This window comes from Dermochelys coriacea, chromosome 8, assembly GCF_009764565.3.
Source record: "Dermochelys coriacea isolate rDerCor1 chromosome 8, rDerCor1.pri.v4, whole genome shotgun sequence".
NCBI classification, from domain to species: Eukaryota; Metazoa; Chordata; order Testudines; family Dermochelyidae; genus Dermochelys; species Dermochelys coriacea.
Genome location: NC_050075.1, coordinates 69,501,045 through 69,520,102, shown reverse-complemented (window position 1 = coordinate 69,520,102; position 19,058 = coordinate 69,501,045). Strand labels below are relative to the sequence as shown.

Here is a 19,058-nt window from a genome sequence, read left to right as displayed (position 1 = left end):
GCACAGTCTAGAGAGGATTTGATCCTCCCAGCTCTCTGTGCATGGAACTCCCACTGAACTCAGTTTGTCAATGGATTGAAGGATCTGGCTCTACATGCTGTTTTAACAACAAAAGCTGCACAATATTTTCTTTGTGAAAGTGAGAGCACATTGTACGGGGAGACATTCGCAAACCAGTAAAGTGCCTGAAACCACTATGGCTTATTGCTAAAAGCAGCCAAGTCAGCAGACTGTAAATTAGCCAAGTCAGCAGGCTTAGCTTAACCAAGGCAGAAGGGGTGCCACAGAAAGGGCAGCTTGACGCTGCGTCCTTCTTGATAAGAATTGTGTTGAAGTTGCTGATACATGCATCTTAGAAGAGCAAGATGTGCCCCAGGAATGTCTATTGGGGCCTCAAGGCTGCAAACTCTGGAAAACCCCCCACCTGATTAATCGATAATCAGAAGGAGCCTCTTGATTGCCCATTGGAACTGCTTGCTTAACAAGTTTTCTTTAATAGGCATGTCATTCTATTACTAATGTATAAATAAGGGGGAAAAGTTTGAGGTAGGGGGACTCTTCAGGACTGGACTCTCTCTCTCTCTGGATGCATCTTGTGTTTCCCAGAGGCAGACGGGCTGCCGCTTTGCCACTCAAGAGCCACACTCAGCTTTGGTAATTATCAAGGGTTGGGGATGTTTTACTAACCTCTTACAGATTTGTGTATAAGTGCTTGAGACTAAGTAAATTTTAGCTTTAAGTGAAAGCACTCTTGTGTTGTCCTGTTTGTGCCAGCCATCTATCAGTCGGACGGCCGTGTCTCCCCTGATTTATTTCCTGACACCACCTCACACAGAGTAAAAGTTACCAAGAGCTTTGGGTTAAAAGAACCCTGGGTAACAACATCAGATGGGCCCATCATGCAAAAGAAAAAACAATTGCAATACTATCGGATTGTGAAGGGAGACATATATCCGAGAGGTACATTGCTGGAATTTTTCCACCCCCCTCTTACAAAACACCTGCATTATAGTTAACATTTGAGTGCTGCAGTGAGCATTCTAGCAAAGGGATGGTGTGATGGAGAGAACCATCACAGAATATGTGGAAGCCCAGGAGGCTGGTTTGTGATAGGGTTAAGTTGGTGATACGTATTAAAACTCTGTTGTTAATCAGGTGGAGAGAGTGGATTGGCAGAACCTGTCAGGAGTGGGGCTAAGGCAGTATAAAGCCTGCTCGATGAACAAGGTGTGTACTCTAAGATGGGATTTTAGTCTAGGCAGAAATCTGCTCCAGTCCTTCCTTTGGCTAATGTCCTAATGTAGTTTAGGGCTTTGCCTGAGTTTAAAGAGCTTATTCTAGTCTAGAAATTTTAGAAAAGACTGCAGTCTTTTAGAAAAGACCCTTCACAGGAGAGCTTGTAAAGGGATATTTCTTAGCTGTTTGTTTGGGGGAGGGGTGTTGATAATGTAAAACATTTTACTTCCTTAAATTACATTTTTTCCTCCATTTCCACAGCACTCCTGACTTTCCTCTTGTGCTCTTTTTTTCCTTCATAGTGTTGATGAGTTTCTGAACCACTGTACAAATACCATGATGGCAATGGGACAGGCAAATGTTTTCAGTCTCTTCCATGATGTATCTTAATGTGATATTCCTGCATGTATTCCAACAGACTGACTGGGCTGCAGCTAATGGAAGGAATTTACATACATACAAATAGAAAATGTATCTAAATTCACTAGACTGCATTGAAAATGTCAGCCACTACTTCTGTGCTCTCAGGATGAATTCACCTCTCTGCAGACAATCAACACAAGGCCAATGGAGCTCTTAAATCTCACTTAGCCCTCCATATAGAATTCATGTTTAGTTTCACCTATTAATCATCTTTAAAAGCTGCCGTCAAACAATTGTTCACACAAGGGCAGATTCTCTGTTCCATTACTCAAGTGGCACAAAAGGCTGATTGTAAATCCTTGCTGGGTGTTCTCCTGGCATGGAGAAATCTCCAGTGGGGGTGTAGCTAGCAGAGTCAGCTCCTGCCTGCAATCTCCAGTGTCAGGGATGTGTCCGGGGCAGGGAGGGATATACTGGAGAGCTGAGCAATGCACTATAGCTATCCCCGGCTGGCAGATCGTCCTTTGGCAACCAATATCAGTATAAGTTTCTTGTTAAATATCAAGTAGTCAACACCCCTAGATGTCTAGATTCCTCTGAAGAGGCCAAAGAAAAAAAATAAGCCTTAAACATCATCACTTAGGACTCCCTGATCTTAATAGATCCAAGTTTCCCCACCTTAACTTTTATCAGGAGACAAACACTTGAACCTGAAGTCATCTGAGATGAGAGGTTCAAGTGCTTGTCTCCTCCCCTGCAAGCTCTTTCAGGGGAGACCAGATGGTACATTCTATCCCTCCCCTGCACACTCCTTCTGTTTTATGGGAGGGAAAGCAAGTTTCACAGAAACTCACATTCTGAAGTTAGTGGGCTGAATAGGTATAGCTGAGGACAGAATCTGACTCAGTGTGGCTGAGTTCATTTGTGTGCTCTAACATCAAAGTTGTATCACACCTTCAAATAAAAACACTACAGCAGAAGAACACTGAAACAATCCAGGATTTCAGTGTGAAATACTCCAGATATGTACATATTCATGCAAGCCTCACACTTGGGTATTAAGCATGTGCAGGATACAATTTTCAAACACTTATTTTGCAATTACTTTATTTGTAAAGGAAGGCTCCTGAAACATATCAAAAGCTCTAGTACCTATTAAGGGTTATGGACTGAATGATCAGCCCTTTGCCCAGCTCAAGTAGCTGTGCTGAGATAGGGCAAAGCAGGAAGGGCAAATGTTTTCACAGACACACTGAAGAACTGATGTGCACCTTTAAGGGGGAGAACAGGAACATTTGTATGCTGCCACATACAGATCCCGAATGGAACTGGATTCTGGGCTGCACAAAGATGTGAACGCCTCAAACCCCACCCTTTTTCATGCATAGAGGAGCGCTATGCTTGTGTACCACGATAGCTCTCTCCAGCTACAAAATACATGCCTGGATAATTTAACCTATTTTAAAAAAGTTCTCATTTGAGATAAAATTCCATCTGGCCATTTTTTATATCAGACTCACCCAAAAGTTCATCTCTAGGTTGAGAATAAGCATTAAAAAGATGAATTTGTTCAGTAACTTTTCTAGGTATATTCCCTGGAAAACATGGACTGATAATAGATGTGCTTTCTCAACCATATCTATATCTGTGTTAACAAGCCATTGCAAATATTTTAGTACAAAATTTATGATTTGATCTGACAAAATAGAATTGTGACAAGTATGCATTTACTGCATGTGGAACTGCAGAACTAAGCCTTTCGCATGAATATCTTTTTTAAAAAATGCCATTTCTAACACAAGTTTGCCCTCTATATTCTCCTATGAAAAATATTATTAAAAGTATTAATTAGAATATGCCTTGTATTGAGCAAGAAGCCATTTGATGTGAAGATATATAATCATTTGACATCATTGTGTAATATATATACATTTGACAGTTGCTTAGAACATTCTACATTTATAGTGCTAGCTACATAATTAATAATAAAACATCTTTTTCATGATAGGGAAAAGTGACTGAATATGCTACTCTTGCCCTGAGCTCTACTAACTCTCACATTTTGAACTGGAATGTAATCAAGAATCTCTCTTCAGTGATTTCTCCCCCATTTTGTCTGAACTTGTTCAGAAAAAAATAATATAAGAGCAAACCCAAACACTGAAGAAAGACTTGAAAATGACTTGAGACTTGTTTGGGATTTGAAACAGTAACTGTAAAGCAATCATAGGGATGGGAAGTACTGAAATACTGTGGGGAAAGTTGATTGTCAGATATTTCTGGCCTGACTGGAAAAAGGAAGTACTTGAACTCCTGTGAGAATATTCATGTGATTTTTAGACCCTGATTCAGGTCTACGGAAATTTATGGGATTCTAAAGATTGAATTCAGTGGGCCCTTAGGGTATGTTTACACTGCAGCAGGGAGCAAGCCTCCCAGCCCGGGTAGACAGCTCACACTAGCGGGGCTCAAGCTAGCAATCTAAATATAGCTCTGGTGGAGACTCAGGCTAGTCTCCTGAGCTCAGAACCAAATGGCTGTGAGGTCTTGAGAGGCCGAGCTGCAGTATCAATTCTGCTCTTTTTAATGTGCTTGCTTAAGCTTTGCTAGTGTAAGTCTGTTCAACCAGGCTGGGAGGCTCACTCCCATGCCCTTAGTGACTTGAAACATTTGAAAGTTTGCATAAAATATCTCAACTTCTGAGTACCTGTCTGAATTGAACCTCAGAGATCCATGAAGTTAGCTCATCGGTAGTAAAATATATTTCAAAAGCTTCATAAAGGATATGTCTTTAGAATAAAATACTGGACATATTTTCACACTGCCATTTCATGTACACAGTCAATATGTATTGGATGCTAGCACAGTAATGCATAATTGTGTATATGCTCTTTGATACTTTCTACACTCTGATACACCCATCTATCTCCTAATTATGCCCTAAATTAACTGGATGTAAGAGAATACTCACTTTTTATATAGAGTATTGTTAACATGTTAAAACTCTATGTAAAATATTTTAAAGATATAATTAAGTCACATAATGCGATTGACAGTCTTCTGTGTTTCTATTGGTTGAAGTGTGCGAGTCTATGTGAGACATACAGCTGGGTCCTGCCAGCTCAGCAAATGGTTCATTAGATACAGGAGTACAGTAATTAATTCAAAGGCAATAAAAAAGTGAAGCCAATACACTGGATGAAGTAGTTAGATACTCACATTTTCTCCCTTGTCACCTTTACTGCCTTTCTGACCTGGTTCACCAATTTCACCCTGTAATTGAAAGCCAGAAGTTACGTTTCTTCTTTAGAATGACCTACCTCCTAACTGCAGTCAATACCACTGTATCTTTAAATGTCACCTTTAACATGATTATGCTGCCTGTTTTATGCTGCAGTTTCAAGTGTGAAGGCCTAAGGGGAACAATTTTGCATGGATCAATCACATTGGTATAACAGATTAATCCAGGTATTGATTGGTATGCTGCAAAATGCAACGTGACCTCGCTTTGAAGTAACTACAACTGGGTTATAAATAAAGGAAACTGTTTTTTCTTACGTCAGTTTCAATATGAACTGATAATGAAAGTACCTTGATTTATAAACTAATCTAGTTACACATGACTGAACAACTGCTTCTCATTGTTGTGCATGGTATTTCAAAACCTCAACATGACTCAAATTACCCAGTAACCATCTAACAAAGTTTTATTTGGTTTAGCACAATAATAAAAGACAGTTTGTGTGATTTAACATAAAGATTCTCTGTGGGTTCATAGATTCCAAGGTCAACAGTGACCATTGTGATCCTCTGTATAACACAGGCCATAGAGCTCCCCCCAAATAATTCCTAGAGCATAAACATGCCTAGTTACATAACACAAATAACACAGCCATGTACTATAAACGTAAACCTCAAAGTACTTCTATTTGTGTTACTGAAGTTAGTTAAAACTGTGATGGGTTTCAAAGAATAATACTAGACCAAATCTAAGCTGATTCCTGAGAGGTGCTGAGTGCCCTCAACTCTTCTTGGAGTCAGTGGGACCAGGAAGAATTAGTCCCTTTGTTTTTAGGCTCTGAACACTTAACACTGAGGCCCTATTCTACCATCAGTAAGATTAAATGACTATGCATTATTGGGAATGTTTTATCTTTCTCATTCACTGAGCCAAGTTTTTTAAATAGGTAAAAATATATTTTAACATCATACACCCTGATTTGTTTTGCTGCAGTTTCAACCTCACTTCAGTAGTAGGAATCTTAAATTGTCTACAGTTGCTTGGACACAGATCCTGATCCCCTATGATTCCTGTCTCTTAGATGTCTGACTTTTTTTTTTAAAAAAAGAGTTGTTTAGCCACAGTGTCTAATGTGATGACAGCTACAGCAAGTCCATTTTGTGTATAAATCATCACACAGGAAGACAAATGCGAACAATAAGGACTAACCTTGTCACCATCTTCTCCGGGAGAGCCACCAGGACCAGCAGGACCTGGAAGACCTACAGGACCCTGTACTCCATCTCGTCCAGCTGGACCTTGAGGACCTTTTTCACCCTGAAGAAAGAAAAATCATCTGTATTTATCACAAGAGAATAATTAAAAATGTAGTACAATGAATTCATACTTCTTCAACCAATATGCAAACTTATATAGCAACATACAAAGATGTTTGACTGAAATCGCTTTCTTGTACTATGGTGGCCTTTATCACATACACACAATCACACTAAAAAGATTAAATGAAAGCCTCTCACAAACACTAGAAAGACAAGGTGGGTGAGGTAATATCTGTTATTGGGCCAACTTCTGTTGGTGGGAGAGACAAGGTTTCACAGAGCTCCTCTTCAGGTCACTGAAGAAGAGGTCTCTCTATCTCTCAAGTTGGCCCCATAAAATATATTACCTCACCTTGTCTCTAAGATCCTGGGCCCAAAATGGTTACAACACTGCATCTCACAAACACTGACATATTTATTGATACCATGTGCTAACTCCATCCCTTCCGTGATTATAAAAGAATAACACTGGAGGTCAGTTTAGTACGTAAAAAGAAAAGGAGTACTTGTGGTACCTTAGAGACTAACAAATTTATTTGAGCATAAGCTTTCGTGAGCTACCGTACTCCTTTTCTTTTTGCGGATACAGACTAACACGGCTGCTACTCTGAAACCTGTCAGTTTAGTATGTGTGTCCAATCATTCCTTTTCCACACAACCCATTTCAATGAACAATAATTATTTGTCTTTACATTTTGTGCTAGAACAATTAATCATGTTTAAATGCTGCCCTTAGACAATTATTCACATATAGGGAGATTCTCAGTACTACTACTTTAGCAGACTGGGCATATCCCTGCTGGGTATTTTCCTGGCATGGAGGAATTCCCAATTGGTGTATAGCTGGCAGAGAAAGCTTCCACACCACTTTGCCCCCCAATCTCCAGCACAAGGAATATATTTGGTGCAAGGAAGAATAAGCTGAAGACAAGGATGGAGTGTATAATGAACTGTAGCTATCCAGGGCTGACAAATGGTTCCTTGGCAACCATTGTTATCTGACACATTAGAACTGTTCCTAAGCTGCTCTAACCTGCACCAGGAACTTGGCAGAAAATCAGGGAGCCATAACTGGCTCCCTGACAACCCGACTACCTCTGTGCTAAGTGGAATCTAAATGCAGCAGATAATCTGGTCCCTAAGTTCCTCAGTGCACTACTGTCCAACAGCACTTGTAAATAACTAAATTATTAATAGTACAAATCAGCAGAAATCACAACCAGCTTCTTCAAAATGTAAGCCCTTAATAAGACAATGAAGGCTGACTGTGTATGCATCTAATGTTAAATGGCTAAATTCTGCTCTGAGTTGAAATGGGACGTATTTTGTGCTAAATCAGGACCAGGAATAGGCAAATCTACAAATGTTGAGGTTTAAATATTAAACATACAGACACACAGTTCTGTGAAGCCTGAATTCAGCATGACGTCATTGTTGTAACATAAACTCAGAAGAGTCTATACTCTCACACCAAGTTATTGGCAAATGGGCTCTTCTGAGCAGTTGCTGGCTTTCTCTTTCACCCTGTACTCTTGGGCACAGAGTCCAGTCCACGGGTCTTTTGGGATAACTTACAGGAAAGTTCCTTTCCAGGCTCCAGAGTTGAACCTTAGAGCTCTATGTATGGTACAACCCAAATGGCTGCCAAACTCATCCTGACCTTTTCGGTTTCAGTTTCATATTCAAACTCACCATGTTCCAATCCTCTAGAATTTTTCTCCATAAGGCTGGCCAAACTACAATAGGGACCCATATATGTGAAACTATAGAGCTCATAACTTTATATCACATGGCAGTTAATATGTGATTGTGTGAGTAACTGTTAACAGCTATTTCACATTTTAAAAATGGCTCTTGAGATGTTCAGGTGAAAAAAAGAGGGAGGGGACAGCAAATAATAATAGAAATGATACCAAAAGAGCAACAACAAATAAACAATAATAATAATTCTGGTGATCAGTGTGCTTTCTGTGTGTGCCTAAAATAAAAGCAGGCTGAGAGGCTGAAAAAATTAATAGTCTGGCATTCGTTGATGATCACATCAAAGACTAAAAAAGTACCAGAAAGGCACCAATTGCTGAGAGAGAACATACTGGAAAAGAGGAGTAAATGGTAATGAAATTTGATAACAAAGTGAGAAATAAATTTGCACTCCAATATGCAGAAGCAGGATAAAAAATTGAATCAAAACTACAATTTTGACAAAATATTTTATTAATGGATTCTGCCACCTTTGTACTAATAATGATTCAGCCTCATTCAACTCGTCCTCCTGGGTATTAGAATGTGCAAAAATATAAATGTTGTCATCTAGTTTAATTTAATTTGCAATTTTGTATATAATAAATATAAAGGAAGTAGGACAGGTGTGCTGGTCACATATGCAATAGGAAGGTCCTGCAGTGTGAACATCTGAAGTTCTTGAATGAAAATTAATAACTTATTATTATTATGTAACAGTCTTATGTGCCATCTCCTTGGAATTACTTACAGGAGCACCCTTCTCTCCTGCTGGGCCTGGAGGACCTTGAGGACCTGGACGGCCTGGTAGACCAATGGGGCCAGCAGTACCTGCTGATCCACGTTCACCTGGAGAACCCTGGAAGAAAAAAAATGCTAAGTATGCAGAGAATTCTAATATAGTCCATTTAAGCTTCTCACTGTTCTTCAGCTTCGAAACATAGACCCCCATCCTTCAATCGGACTTGACGCGGATTTGTATTCTCAAAGCCAATTGCCCACTACTAATGGGATTTCATGGATTCGGATCATACATGGTATTTATATTCTAAAGAATATTTAGATAAGCTTTTGCCATCTACCTGAGTGTGCAGTGGTTCCCATCTGGGCTCAAACATTTGATTGTAATCAATAGGAAATAGCAACCACTATTCCGAAGTATGCTGAGCATCATCTGAGTTAGAAATAGTGGAAGATTGCCTGGCATTTGTCATGGTCACTTTGACTTCATCAACACAAATGCCTTTGTGAGATGCTTGTCATATAGTTTAGGAGGCCTACCATTGATTTGCTTTTATTTTGCTTAATATTAGATTTGCAATAATTGTTGTAATAACCTCAAGATCCAAGGAGAAATGCCACCAGAAAATATCTTAGCATTAATATTTCCAGGAATAAGTATAGTTAGAATGTAGCATAGGTTCATGTCATGCTAGCTTTCTAGGAAAAAGGAATATGGTGACAGGTTGTGTCATGCTAATAGGGCTAGGATTAGTGGCAACTGGGACAGAGATGGAAGCAGGGATGGAGTCCACTGTGCAGGTGGCAATCATTGCATTGTTAATGGTAACAGCAATTATAACTGTAGGGAATAAAGACCACTTCCCATACCTACCCCACCCCAACCCCAAAATGTGATCTCATAGAGGATACTGGTTCAAACAGTTTGACTTCAGTTGTTGATCAGATATGCATGGGGGGGTGGACATCAGTAGGACTTCCCATCAGCATTTTCCCAGTCCTTTTGCTTAGAATTACATTAGTCACTGCTATTTCTGACTATTGGTTGTTTTCATGGCCAAAAAGTTCAGAATGAACATTGAGCCCTTCCACCGTGACACTGTTTAAAACAAAACAAAACAAAACAAAAAAACCAACCTCTTACAACAACAAGTAGAGCAGCAGTACTTATTAACATTGTGTCACAGCTGTTATCCAAACTGTAAAATGTGGGTTAGCCTTACTAGTTAGCTTTATAGTTGTATTCAAATAATATCAAAAAAGTTGAAAAGCAAATGCCCAAACATATTTGAAATGGTAATTGCCAGGAATTGCAGACTCAGTTAAAAACTGTATATTTTTTCTCCCCAAAATTTATAACTCTTGTCTCTAAATGAAGGATTTGTTCTAGGATTTTTTAAATCTCTAAAACTTTTGCCCAGTACAAAGGATGTGTATTGCCATTCAGTGAAAGCCCAAGTACAAGATTCAGTGTGTACAAATGTTGAAAGGTTTCATCCTAAAGTCCATACTCCGTTCTTACTCAGGCCAATCTCAGTTTAGTAAAAAGTCCCTTTCACAAGTAGCCCTTACTGCATTCTGCTTGGGTTAGTAGCATTTTGGAACAGACCCTGAGGCTGTAATATGGTTCGTAATTTTTTTTAGAAAATTGCTTTTTTTTTTGACATAAAGAAACTTATTACCCTGATAAATGAATTCACACTGCATAGTAACATAGGACAGAACCATGAAGGCTAAATATTTCAGGAATTAGCTCACCATTATGAACTAATTTGATGATACATTATGCTGTGCACTGAAGCTCTGTGTGGGACAGCAGTCTGCCTGTGTGGAACCCAATTGACTTCAAAGTATTATATGAAGTCCTATTGACTTCAAAGCACTACACAATGCAGGATTGGACGCTGCTATTTTAGATCAACATAAAAGTGGAATAAAGTCTATTACCAAAAATAAGTTTAAAAAATGCCCAGGCAGGCTTGTCAGAAATATATTAATTTTATACAGAAAATAATGATAGCAGAGTTGTTTTTGCTCTATGCTGAAATACCTCACTTCTAAAGGTTTAAAAACATCTGGATCTTTTGTGTATACTCTAACATCTTTTAAGTCTAACCATTTTGAGGCTACTGAAGCATCCGTAAGTTAAAATAATGTTCTTAATGTCCCGGCTGACTCTGCACTGGTGTTGTGTAGTACTTATAGACTTTCAATAACAGGCTGACCTTTCCTTTAAATATGTCAGCCAGGCACAGAACCAAGATTCGTGACCTTTCAGAATCTGAGCAGGACTTGGATCTTTTCTGCTGAATTGAGCTGAATTAAGCTGAGAAGACAAAATGTGTTATAAAAACCCTCAGTACTTCACAAACAGAGAGAGCCTGCTCCAATGGACTAATTGGGACAATTCTGATTTTTCTGTCATGTTTATGTTCATTCTAAATGGACAGATGTCAATTAGTCTTGCCCAGGGATGGAAGGGGAGAGGAGAAGAAGCAGAGAGATCTGGGTTTAACTGCCAGTTCCAAAAAGGGAGCAAAAGTGGTGAGGAGCATTCAGAGAATACCAGGATAACAGAGATTAGCCAACAGCACAATCCCATCCAAATCAATGGAATCCTATATAGCTCATTTATTGCTGTTGGTAGACAACTGTTCAGAAACTGGTGATATGTAAAGTAATTTATAGTTTCAACCCAAACAGTAATGATTGTAAATCCTTTTCGCCAGCTGGGCTTGTTTCAAATCATGACCCACTGACAAGATTCTCCATATCCCATTACCAAACCAATGAATTGTCCTGTACCATCAATTTACAAATTCCTGGTGTTATGAACCAGAAAAATACAGCAACAAAATTCAGCTGTGACCCCTGTAAAATTTTAGCTTGGCTGGCTGTGAACTAAAGAATTTGCCTTAACACTAAAACATCTATGACGCTCCCATTGGAGTTCCTGATAGCACTTTAAAAATATAGGGCCAGATTCTGCACAATGGGTTTGTGGAGAGTTGGGAAGGAACAGCCACACCCTTTGTATCTTCCACACAGAGACTGGCCTGCTTCCTCTTGTGCCACCATCGTATTGAGAGCTTGCAAGGAGTCTGGCCATGGCACCATGCTCACTCCATGCCCAGACATCTGAGCTGGACAGAGAGGCTGGTGTATGCTGCACCTTCTTCAAGGCTGGTACAAGAGTGTGTGGCTGAGAAATTCTGGAAGTAAGGAGGAACTCTGGCTTTGCAAATGTGTATTCCTCTTAGGTGCTTCAGGTGCTGCGCTTTTCCTCTGTACCCCTTTCAATGTGAACAGTACACAGGGCTGAATCTAGCCAAAGGTAAAGGAGCAAAGAAAAATATAAACCCTTCTCTGGAATAGCAGATAGAGTAGATGGCCAGTGGAAAAGGAATATTTCTCCCAGAAAATCACAATAAGGTACCACAACTGTGGAGTACAGGGAACAAGCTGATTCTGTGGACTAACAGCCATGGTAATTATATTGTGCTGGTAAGGACTTTTTTTGCTGGAATTTATATTAGCTTTAGTTTTTTAACAACAAACACAGCATCTGAACATTTGTTCAGCTGCAAAAGTTAAAATTATTTTGCTTATTAAAGTTAGCTTCTATTTTGTAAGAAGTAAATAATCTTCCAAACTAAATTATGGGATGTTTAAAACTACATGTTATATAAACTGAAGGACACTAATTCATGTTGTGTAGATCTTGATATGATTTTTTTCAATGATCATTTTAAAAAGTTAGTCTGTGGGTAGTTAAAATGTTGTTTATACTTTCATTAAAAGAATAGATAAAAAGGTTCAGAACATTTTTAAAATTTCTATAATTAATACAAAGCACAGCCTGGGTTAATTGCTCAATATATCTTTTCTGATACTACTATAAGAAAGCTGAAGGGAAAAAAATCTAATGGGTTTAATTTGAAGCCTAAATAGTTCTCTGAAAAATAATCGAATAATTTAATTTCAAAATGTCTATTCATCACACGCTATTTATGTCACTAATAAATCATATCAGGAATACAGCTACAATATTCTGCAACACCATCATGTTGCTTTGTTTCTGTAGCTTGCTTGTAGCTTGTTTCCATTTTTAAATTATATTACATAAGGTCATTCTTTTAATATGGGTTCTATTCCAGCTGATAAACTTGAATGGCAGGAAGATGTACAGTAACCCTGCACTCTGGCCTCGGTTGGGAGTGGTAAATTTCACTTCTCCGACCCCTCTACCCACAGTCTCAGAGCTTGACTCAGAGTAGGTGAAATTAATTTCATCTGTCGCAACTACCTCATAATGAAGAAAATGGTTTCAGAACCCAGGGCTAAGATTTTTAAAAACAGGAGTCTGAAGTGAGATTCCTAAATCCTTATTTTGACACCTGCAGAAAACTCCCTGCATTGTGAAGTCTGTGCCTCACTTAAAACACTTACAGGAAAGATAAATAAGCTGCTTGCTGAAATTTGACAATGATAAAAATATTGAGTGGGAATGTGAACTTACTGGAGACTGAAAAGTTATAGAGCTTTCCTCTGCTTCTAAATTGCTATATCTACACACTTCTACAGCATCTTTATACAGCATCTTTTAAATAATTTAGATCTTTCACTTGAGGACTGCTGAAGATCTTTTTGCTACAACAGCACCTCTCCTTAACTTCTCAGCTTGGCACTTGTGCAGTGGTCTATAACACTTTAAAACAAATGCTATTCTCCCATCCCTGGTCTAATGAGACTGGAAGTGGCATGGTACATCCTAGAATGAATAAGTTATGGCAACTGCACCAGGAGGATGCCTTGATACTCTGGATATGCCTCATCTTTTCAATATTCTAATATTTGAGAATGACTGAGCCTTGTAGCTCTTGGACTGGTATCCTGTGATTCCACATTGTTTTCTTCTCTGTTGGCTCAATTCTGTTACTCTTATCCATGCTGAACAGTATTCTCTTCAGGAGCAAACCTACTGATTTCTTTGGCACTACTCTCACAATAAGGTCTATATAGAGAAGGGTGGCAGAACAGGGTACTGTGATCATAGAATCATACAATAGCAAAGTTGGAAGGCACCTCAGGAGGTCATCTAGTCCAACCCCCTGCTCAAAGCAGGACCAATCCCCAACTAAATCATCCCAGACTGGGCTTTGTCAAGCCTGATCTTAAAAACCTCAAAGGAAGGAGATTCCACCACCTCCCTAGGTAATGCATTCCAGTGCTTCACCACCCTCCTAGTGAAAAAGTTTTTCCTAATATCCAATCTAAACCTCCCCCACTGCAATGAGACCATTACTCCTTGTTCTGTCATCTGCTATCACTGATGGCAGTGGCTGCTCCAAATCTTTTTACATATTGTCTTTAAGAAGATTTTATTTTGCAAGATTGTTCAGACAGTATTTGTACAGGGACCATATACATATGGGTATGAGTAAATGATGGTTCTTTGCATGGTTAACCTTGCAACCTGAATGTGATTCCTATTGCTATTATTTTGATTCCTGAGTCTTCAGTGAATAAAAGAATAAAAACTCGCTAGCCTGCAGCCATACCACTATGGGCTATGATCTTGTCAGATATCATAATCTAAACACATTTAGGTCTGCTCAATTCTAGACTGTGGGGAAAAAAACAGATTTTTTTTTTTTACAAACCAGATGGCAGCCACTGTGCTTGTATCTATCGAACCTGTTCATGGAATTCTGGTAGCTCTTCTACCCTGCCCACCCCACAGCCATCTTTTACAGTTATTTTGCATACATTTTCTTTACTATCTTACTAGATTTTCATTTCACAACAGTTAGGAATGTCAGTGTATGGATTCTGCCCATAAGCAGGGGTAGGTGCCCTAAAGATATTGACTTTGTTTCCTCCTCTTACTTTTCTGTGGAAGAAGCTGAGATTATTGCACTATAGCCTCAGGCAAGAGATGAGTGCCTGAGAGTTAAAAGAACAGGAGTACTTGTGGCACCTTAGAGACTAACAAATTTATTAGAGCACAAGTTTTCGTCGGCTACAGCCCACTTCATCAGATACATAGAATGAAACATAGTAAGAAGATAGATATATATATATATACACACACACACATACAGATAAGTTGGAAGTTGCCATACAAACTGTGAGAGGCTAATTAATTAAGATGAGCTATTATCAGCAGGAGAAAAAAAAATTTGTAGTGATAATCAAGATGACCCATTTAGAGTTAAAGAAAGAATCTGCTTTTGTAGCCTTGATATTATATAGATGGACACATATGCACATGCCTAAATGCTTTTCTGAATTGGGCCTAAGTCCATCCGTAATCAGCAAAGCACTCAAATTCTTGTGTAACGTTAAGGAAACATTTAAATCCTGATGAAGTCAAATCCTACCTAAATCAATTAGGACTTAAGCATATGAGTAGAAAGGGGACAGATTGCTGAATCAGGGCTATAGAGAGTATAATACTATTGCACATGTGTGAATATGTAATGGAAGGATACAACAGGGCAGAAGGACAGTTGCTGTAAGAACATAAGCTCTGAATTTCTTGACTCTTGTGTGGTCAATTCACCACGATACTAACCTTATTTCTGCATAGAATATGAGATGGGTGTGATTAATGTGATCCTATGTATGGTTTGCTTTTTACAAAATGTGAAAGTTAAATGTTGTGTAGATCAGATTAGATGATTGTAATGGTCTCTTCTGGTTTTTATCAAATCTATCAATCTTCTCCTCCTCCAGTTCTCTGTGCTTCCTCCAATTCTCCCTTCTTCACCTTTTCCACTCTTCCTTTCTCTTCTTTCATTCTGCTGCTTTATGTAATAGTCTCATTATCCTACCAAGCACACTTTTCTTCATTTTAATCCCCTTTGAAACCCATCTCCTTGAGCCCTCTCCTCCTTTCATTTGATCATGAATCATTCTTTTACCTTTCCCTCTATTGAATGGGTGTCCGAGGTTTTGTCTTGTATTATGACTCTTATGAACTGTAAGCTCATTAATGAATGTGCCTTTATCTGTTTCTTTTTGTGAAGTGCCATGCAATATAAAGTACATATATACCTATTTTGTCATAGTAACAATATTTTTTTCTTAATTAGCACATTTATTTAAAGTGAGCAGCCTCATGACTGAAATTATTATCAGATAGAGGCAGATAGCACCAACTCTGGCAACATAACTAACTGGGTAGGCTATATCTGGCTGATTCAGTATGTGACCTGGACATCCAATACCCAAATGAGGAATGACTGCCTGAGTTTCCAAAGAGCTTTCTCTCATCAGCATTCAGAATGCCTTGCAGCAGCCTGAAAGAGGGAGGAGGAACACCACCAATTAGAAGATAAAGAGAGCAGATAGAACAGTGGGGAAAAAAGAAGAAAACATCTTGCTATGGAGTATCCGTGCATCTTTCTCTTTTGTCCAGCTCACCATAAGCACAGCAATTAGCATGTAGTGTGTTCTGAAATGGCCATTCACTGTGGAGTACTTGCAGCTGTACATACCTGCCAAACAGAGTTTATGATTTTGTATTTTCTAGCTATTTGGGAACAGTCAGTGTTGGCAGGTGTGGCAAAGACCTCCACAGGGACTAATCCTCTTCCTATTTTCTATGGTGAGCGAGTATTCCACTTTTACTAATCCTCTCTGGAAAATGACTGAATGTGTTTAGCTCCTACTGCCTAAAATAGGTAGGGAATTATTTTAGGGCCATATAATGCCAATGATCTGCCCCTGCAACTCCTACAGACAGCAGTGGAGTTAAAGCTCTACCTCTCATTGTGGCCCTGAGATAAATACATGTGGCACCATGATATCAGGTGCATCCTTACATCTAACTATCAGCCAATTCCAAATTTCATAATTCATAATTACAGAGATACAAAATGAGTCTAATAAAGTTTAGGACTTTCTCTGAGATTTGGGATATCTGTGGGTGGGGTTTGATTCTATTAGTGCTTCAGGTAGTCTCTGCCTTCCAGGCCAGGGATTACCCATCTGAAGGTCCAAGAAAGTAACTGAACCTTTGGCAAAGACTTCCCTATTCCTCCATATTCACCACTTCTATTACCTGCCTAGAACCTCCATTACATCATAATGTCTCTAGCAGCCATTTCAGATTGCTCAGATTATGATTGAAAATTTGGTAGTCAAAACTTTGAATTCTTTAAATAGTCTACCTAAAAGGACTTAGAAAAGGGTGAAATATTTGTAGTGAAATTATATGGTGTGAATATAACCAGGAATTTAAACATTAGTTATTGTGAGCAAGAGTTTTGTTGTACGGGGTGAATAGTAAGGTTCCTACTTTGGGGTTTTTTTGTTTCAGTTCCTTGAGGAATGTGCTTATAGAGCATGGTGCGAAGGAAAGAAGGAACTGAACATATCAAAAGCAAGCTAAAAATTAAAGTACTATCACGCTACTTCTTAATGACATTCTAGCGGAAAGAATTAGTGCACAAAAATGTTACTGCAGCTCTTTCCCAAACCTAGGGATATCCCCAAACCCAAAGTTTTCAATTAGGAGTTCTTTATATGTTCTGTTTTTAAGCATTAAAACAAATATAAATTGTAGGAATATACATGAACTTTATTGTCAAAACATATATACTTTCAATTCCTCTATTACTTTTTCCCTTGCAGGAAGCGTTTGTGTCAATTTACTTTTCCACCTGGGCTCACCAAAGGAGAGAATTGCAATAAGCAGATAGTTGTCAAGAACGGCATGCTGCACATTTGAGCATAAGTGTACTAGCTTTTTGCATCTATAGAATGCTCTTGCATAAAAATGACAGCAGAAAATTTGGTTATTAAAAAAATCTGTATTCTATTTTAATACCTTTCATTTCAAAATTCCCAGGAACTACACTGCAAGACGTGATGGAGAGCTCACTAGCAGAAAGAAAAAGCCTAAACATAAAACAAACACTTGGGGATACAAAAAACTCTTGACCTTAGACTGATCTTACAAAATTCTACAGGCCCTCATCTTTCTGGTGAATGAGTAAAATGTCTTTACAGTCAGAGAAAGGCAGGCAAGTCTACTTTATGCCTAAGTTGGTAATAAGTCTAATGGAAAAAAAAACTTTATGGTAAATACCTAGGTCAGAGTTAGGTATAAACATTGTTTTAGAAAATGATTTTATACTGGTTTACATATTAGCCAGTCAAACCATATTTAGCACCAGATTCACTGTGTGTAGGCAGAGTTCTACAAGTTTCAAAGCCCAGTGTAAACAAGGTCATAATGTCAATTGTTGCTTTCGGTGATACAACAGTTTAATACTCATTAAATTTATTGAGCATCACTGTTTTACAACAAACAACTATGAAATAATATTTGTGTTAGTCCTCCATTCCTCGCACAATCCAAATTTCTATGGATTTCAGTGGACAATTTGGAGATTCAAGGAAAGCATGACTGGGTTCTGAAATTGGAATTCCATTTAGTTTGTTTACTGGCATTTTAATACATTCATTTTCATTGTTCTCTGTGCTTTTTTTTAGAGTCTGTCACAAGACAGATGCCCTTTATGGGAAATTTGGGCCCAGTTTGCCCATGACTGCCTTATGAAGGCCCCAGGTGGCTGATTAGTAAACAAGCACCTGTAGCTAATGAAGGTTACCCAAGTTCAGTTACAGGGGAACTCCAAAGGGATACAGGAAGTGCCTCTGGAGAGGAGTTGACAGGATAGGCCTAAACAGGGACCCTGGAGGTGATCTCTCTGGGGAACCCGTGAGAATGGGGAGCCTGTAAGAAATGTTCCTAGAGAGCGGAGACTCCTAGATGCAAAGCTGTAGTCAGCAGGTATCCAAGAGGGCCTCATTCTCAGCCATGGTTGAGGCTAGAGGCCTGTCCTGACATGGATCACTCACTGCCTCTGAAGAAGAGTCACAGTAGATGGACCTCCCCAGACCTGTGAGTCTATGAGTCTAGAGAAAGATCTTACTTTGGTAGAGGCAAGAGACCTAATATCAGCGGTAGAGATTGAAACCAAGAAAACACCAGGGGAAGAGGTAAGAACTGAGCTCAAGGGTGGGAGCTGAACTCAAGGGTGGGAGCTGGACTAAGAATGACTTAATCCCCCAGTTGAAATGAAGTGAAAGCTCTGTTTATGTTCTATGCTAGGTTTTTTTTTTTCTGTTGATAAATGATACCCTCCACAAGGAGGTGTCCTTTAGCATCTAATGGGTTGTTTGGACTTGTTAATAACTTGGGAGAGGAAAAAATCAAGTGAGGCTCACCTACAACACCGCACCAGCCTGCATGGGGGTGTGCTGGATCAGCCTGGCATGACCAGGTATTTCTACATTTTGTTTCTCTGAAAATTTAAGCTTTCACTGAAGAAAAGTAAATTTCTTCAATGAAAGGTCAGTTTCTTGGATGTGACAGCATTAATGCCTTTGTATATCTGGCTATG

At 38.9% G+C, this 19,058-nt stretch overlaps 1 protein-coding gene across 1 annotated transcript in view; it reads right to left on the bottom strand.

Annotated features, from left to right (window-relative positions):
• Positions 1 to 19,058, bottom strand: part of COL11A1 (collagen type XI alpha 1 chain) — a 240,499-nt gene that overhangs the window by 62,603 nt on the left and 158,838 nt on the right. Inside the window, exons 42-44 of the mRNA XM_038414607.2 lie at positions 8,651 to 8,758; positions 6,050 to 6,157; positions 4,819 to 4,872 (exon numbers count right to left, since the gene is read on the bottom strand). Of these exons, the coding sequence (XP_038270535.1) occupies positions 4,819 to 4,872; positions 6,050 to 6,157; positions 8,651 to 8,758 (270 nt within the window). The remainder of the gene's footprint in view (positions 1 to 4,818; positions 4,873 to 6,049; positions 6,158 to 8,650; positions 8,759 to 19,058) is intronic.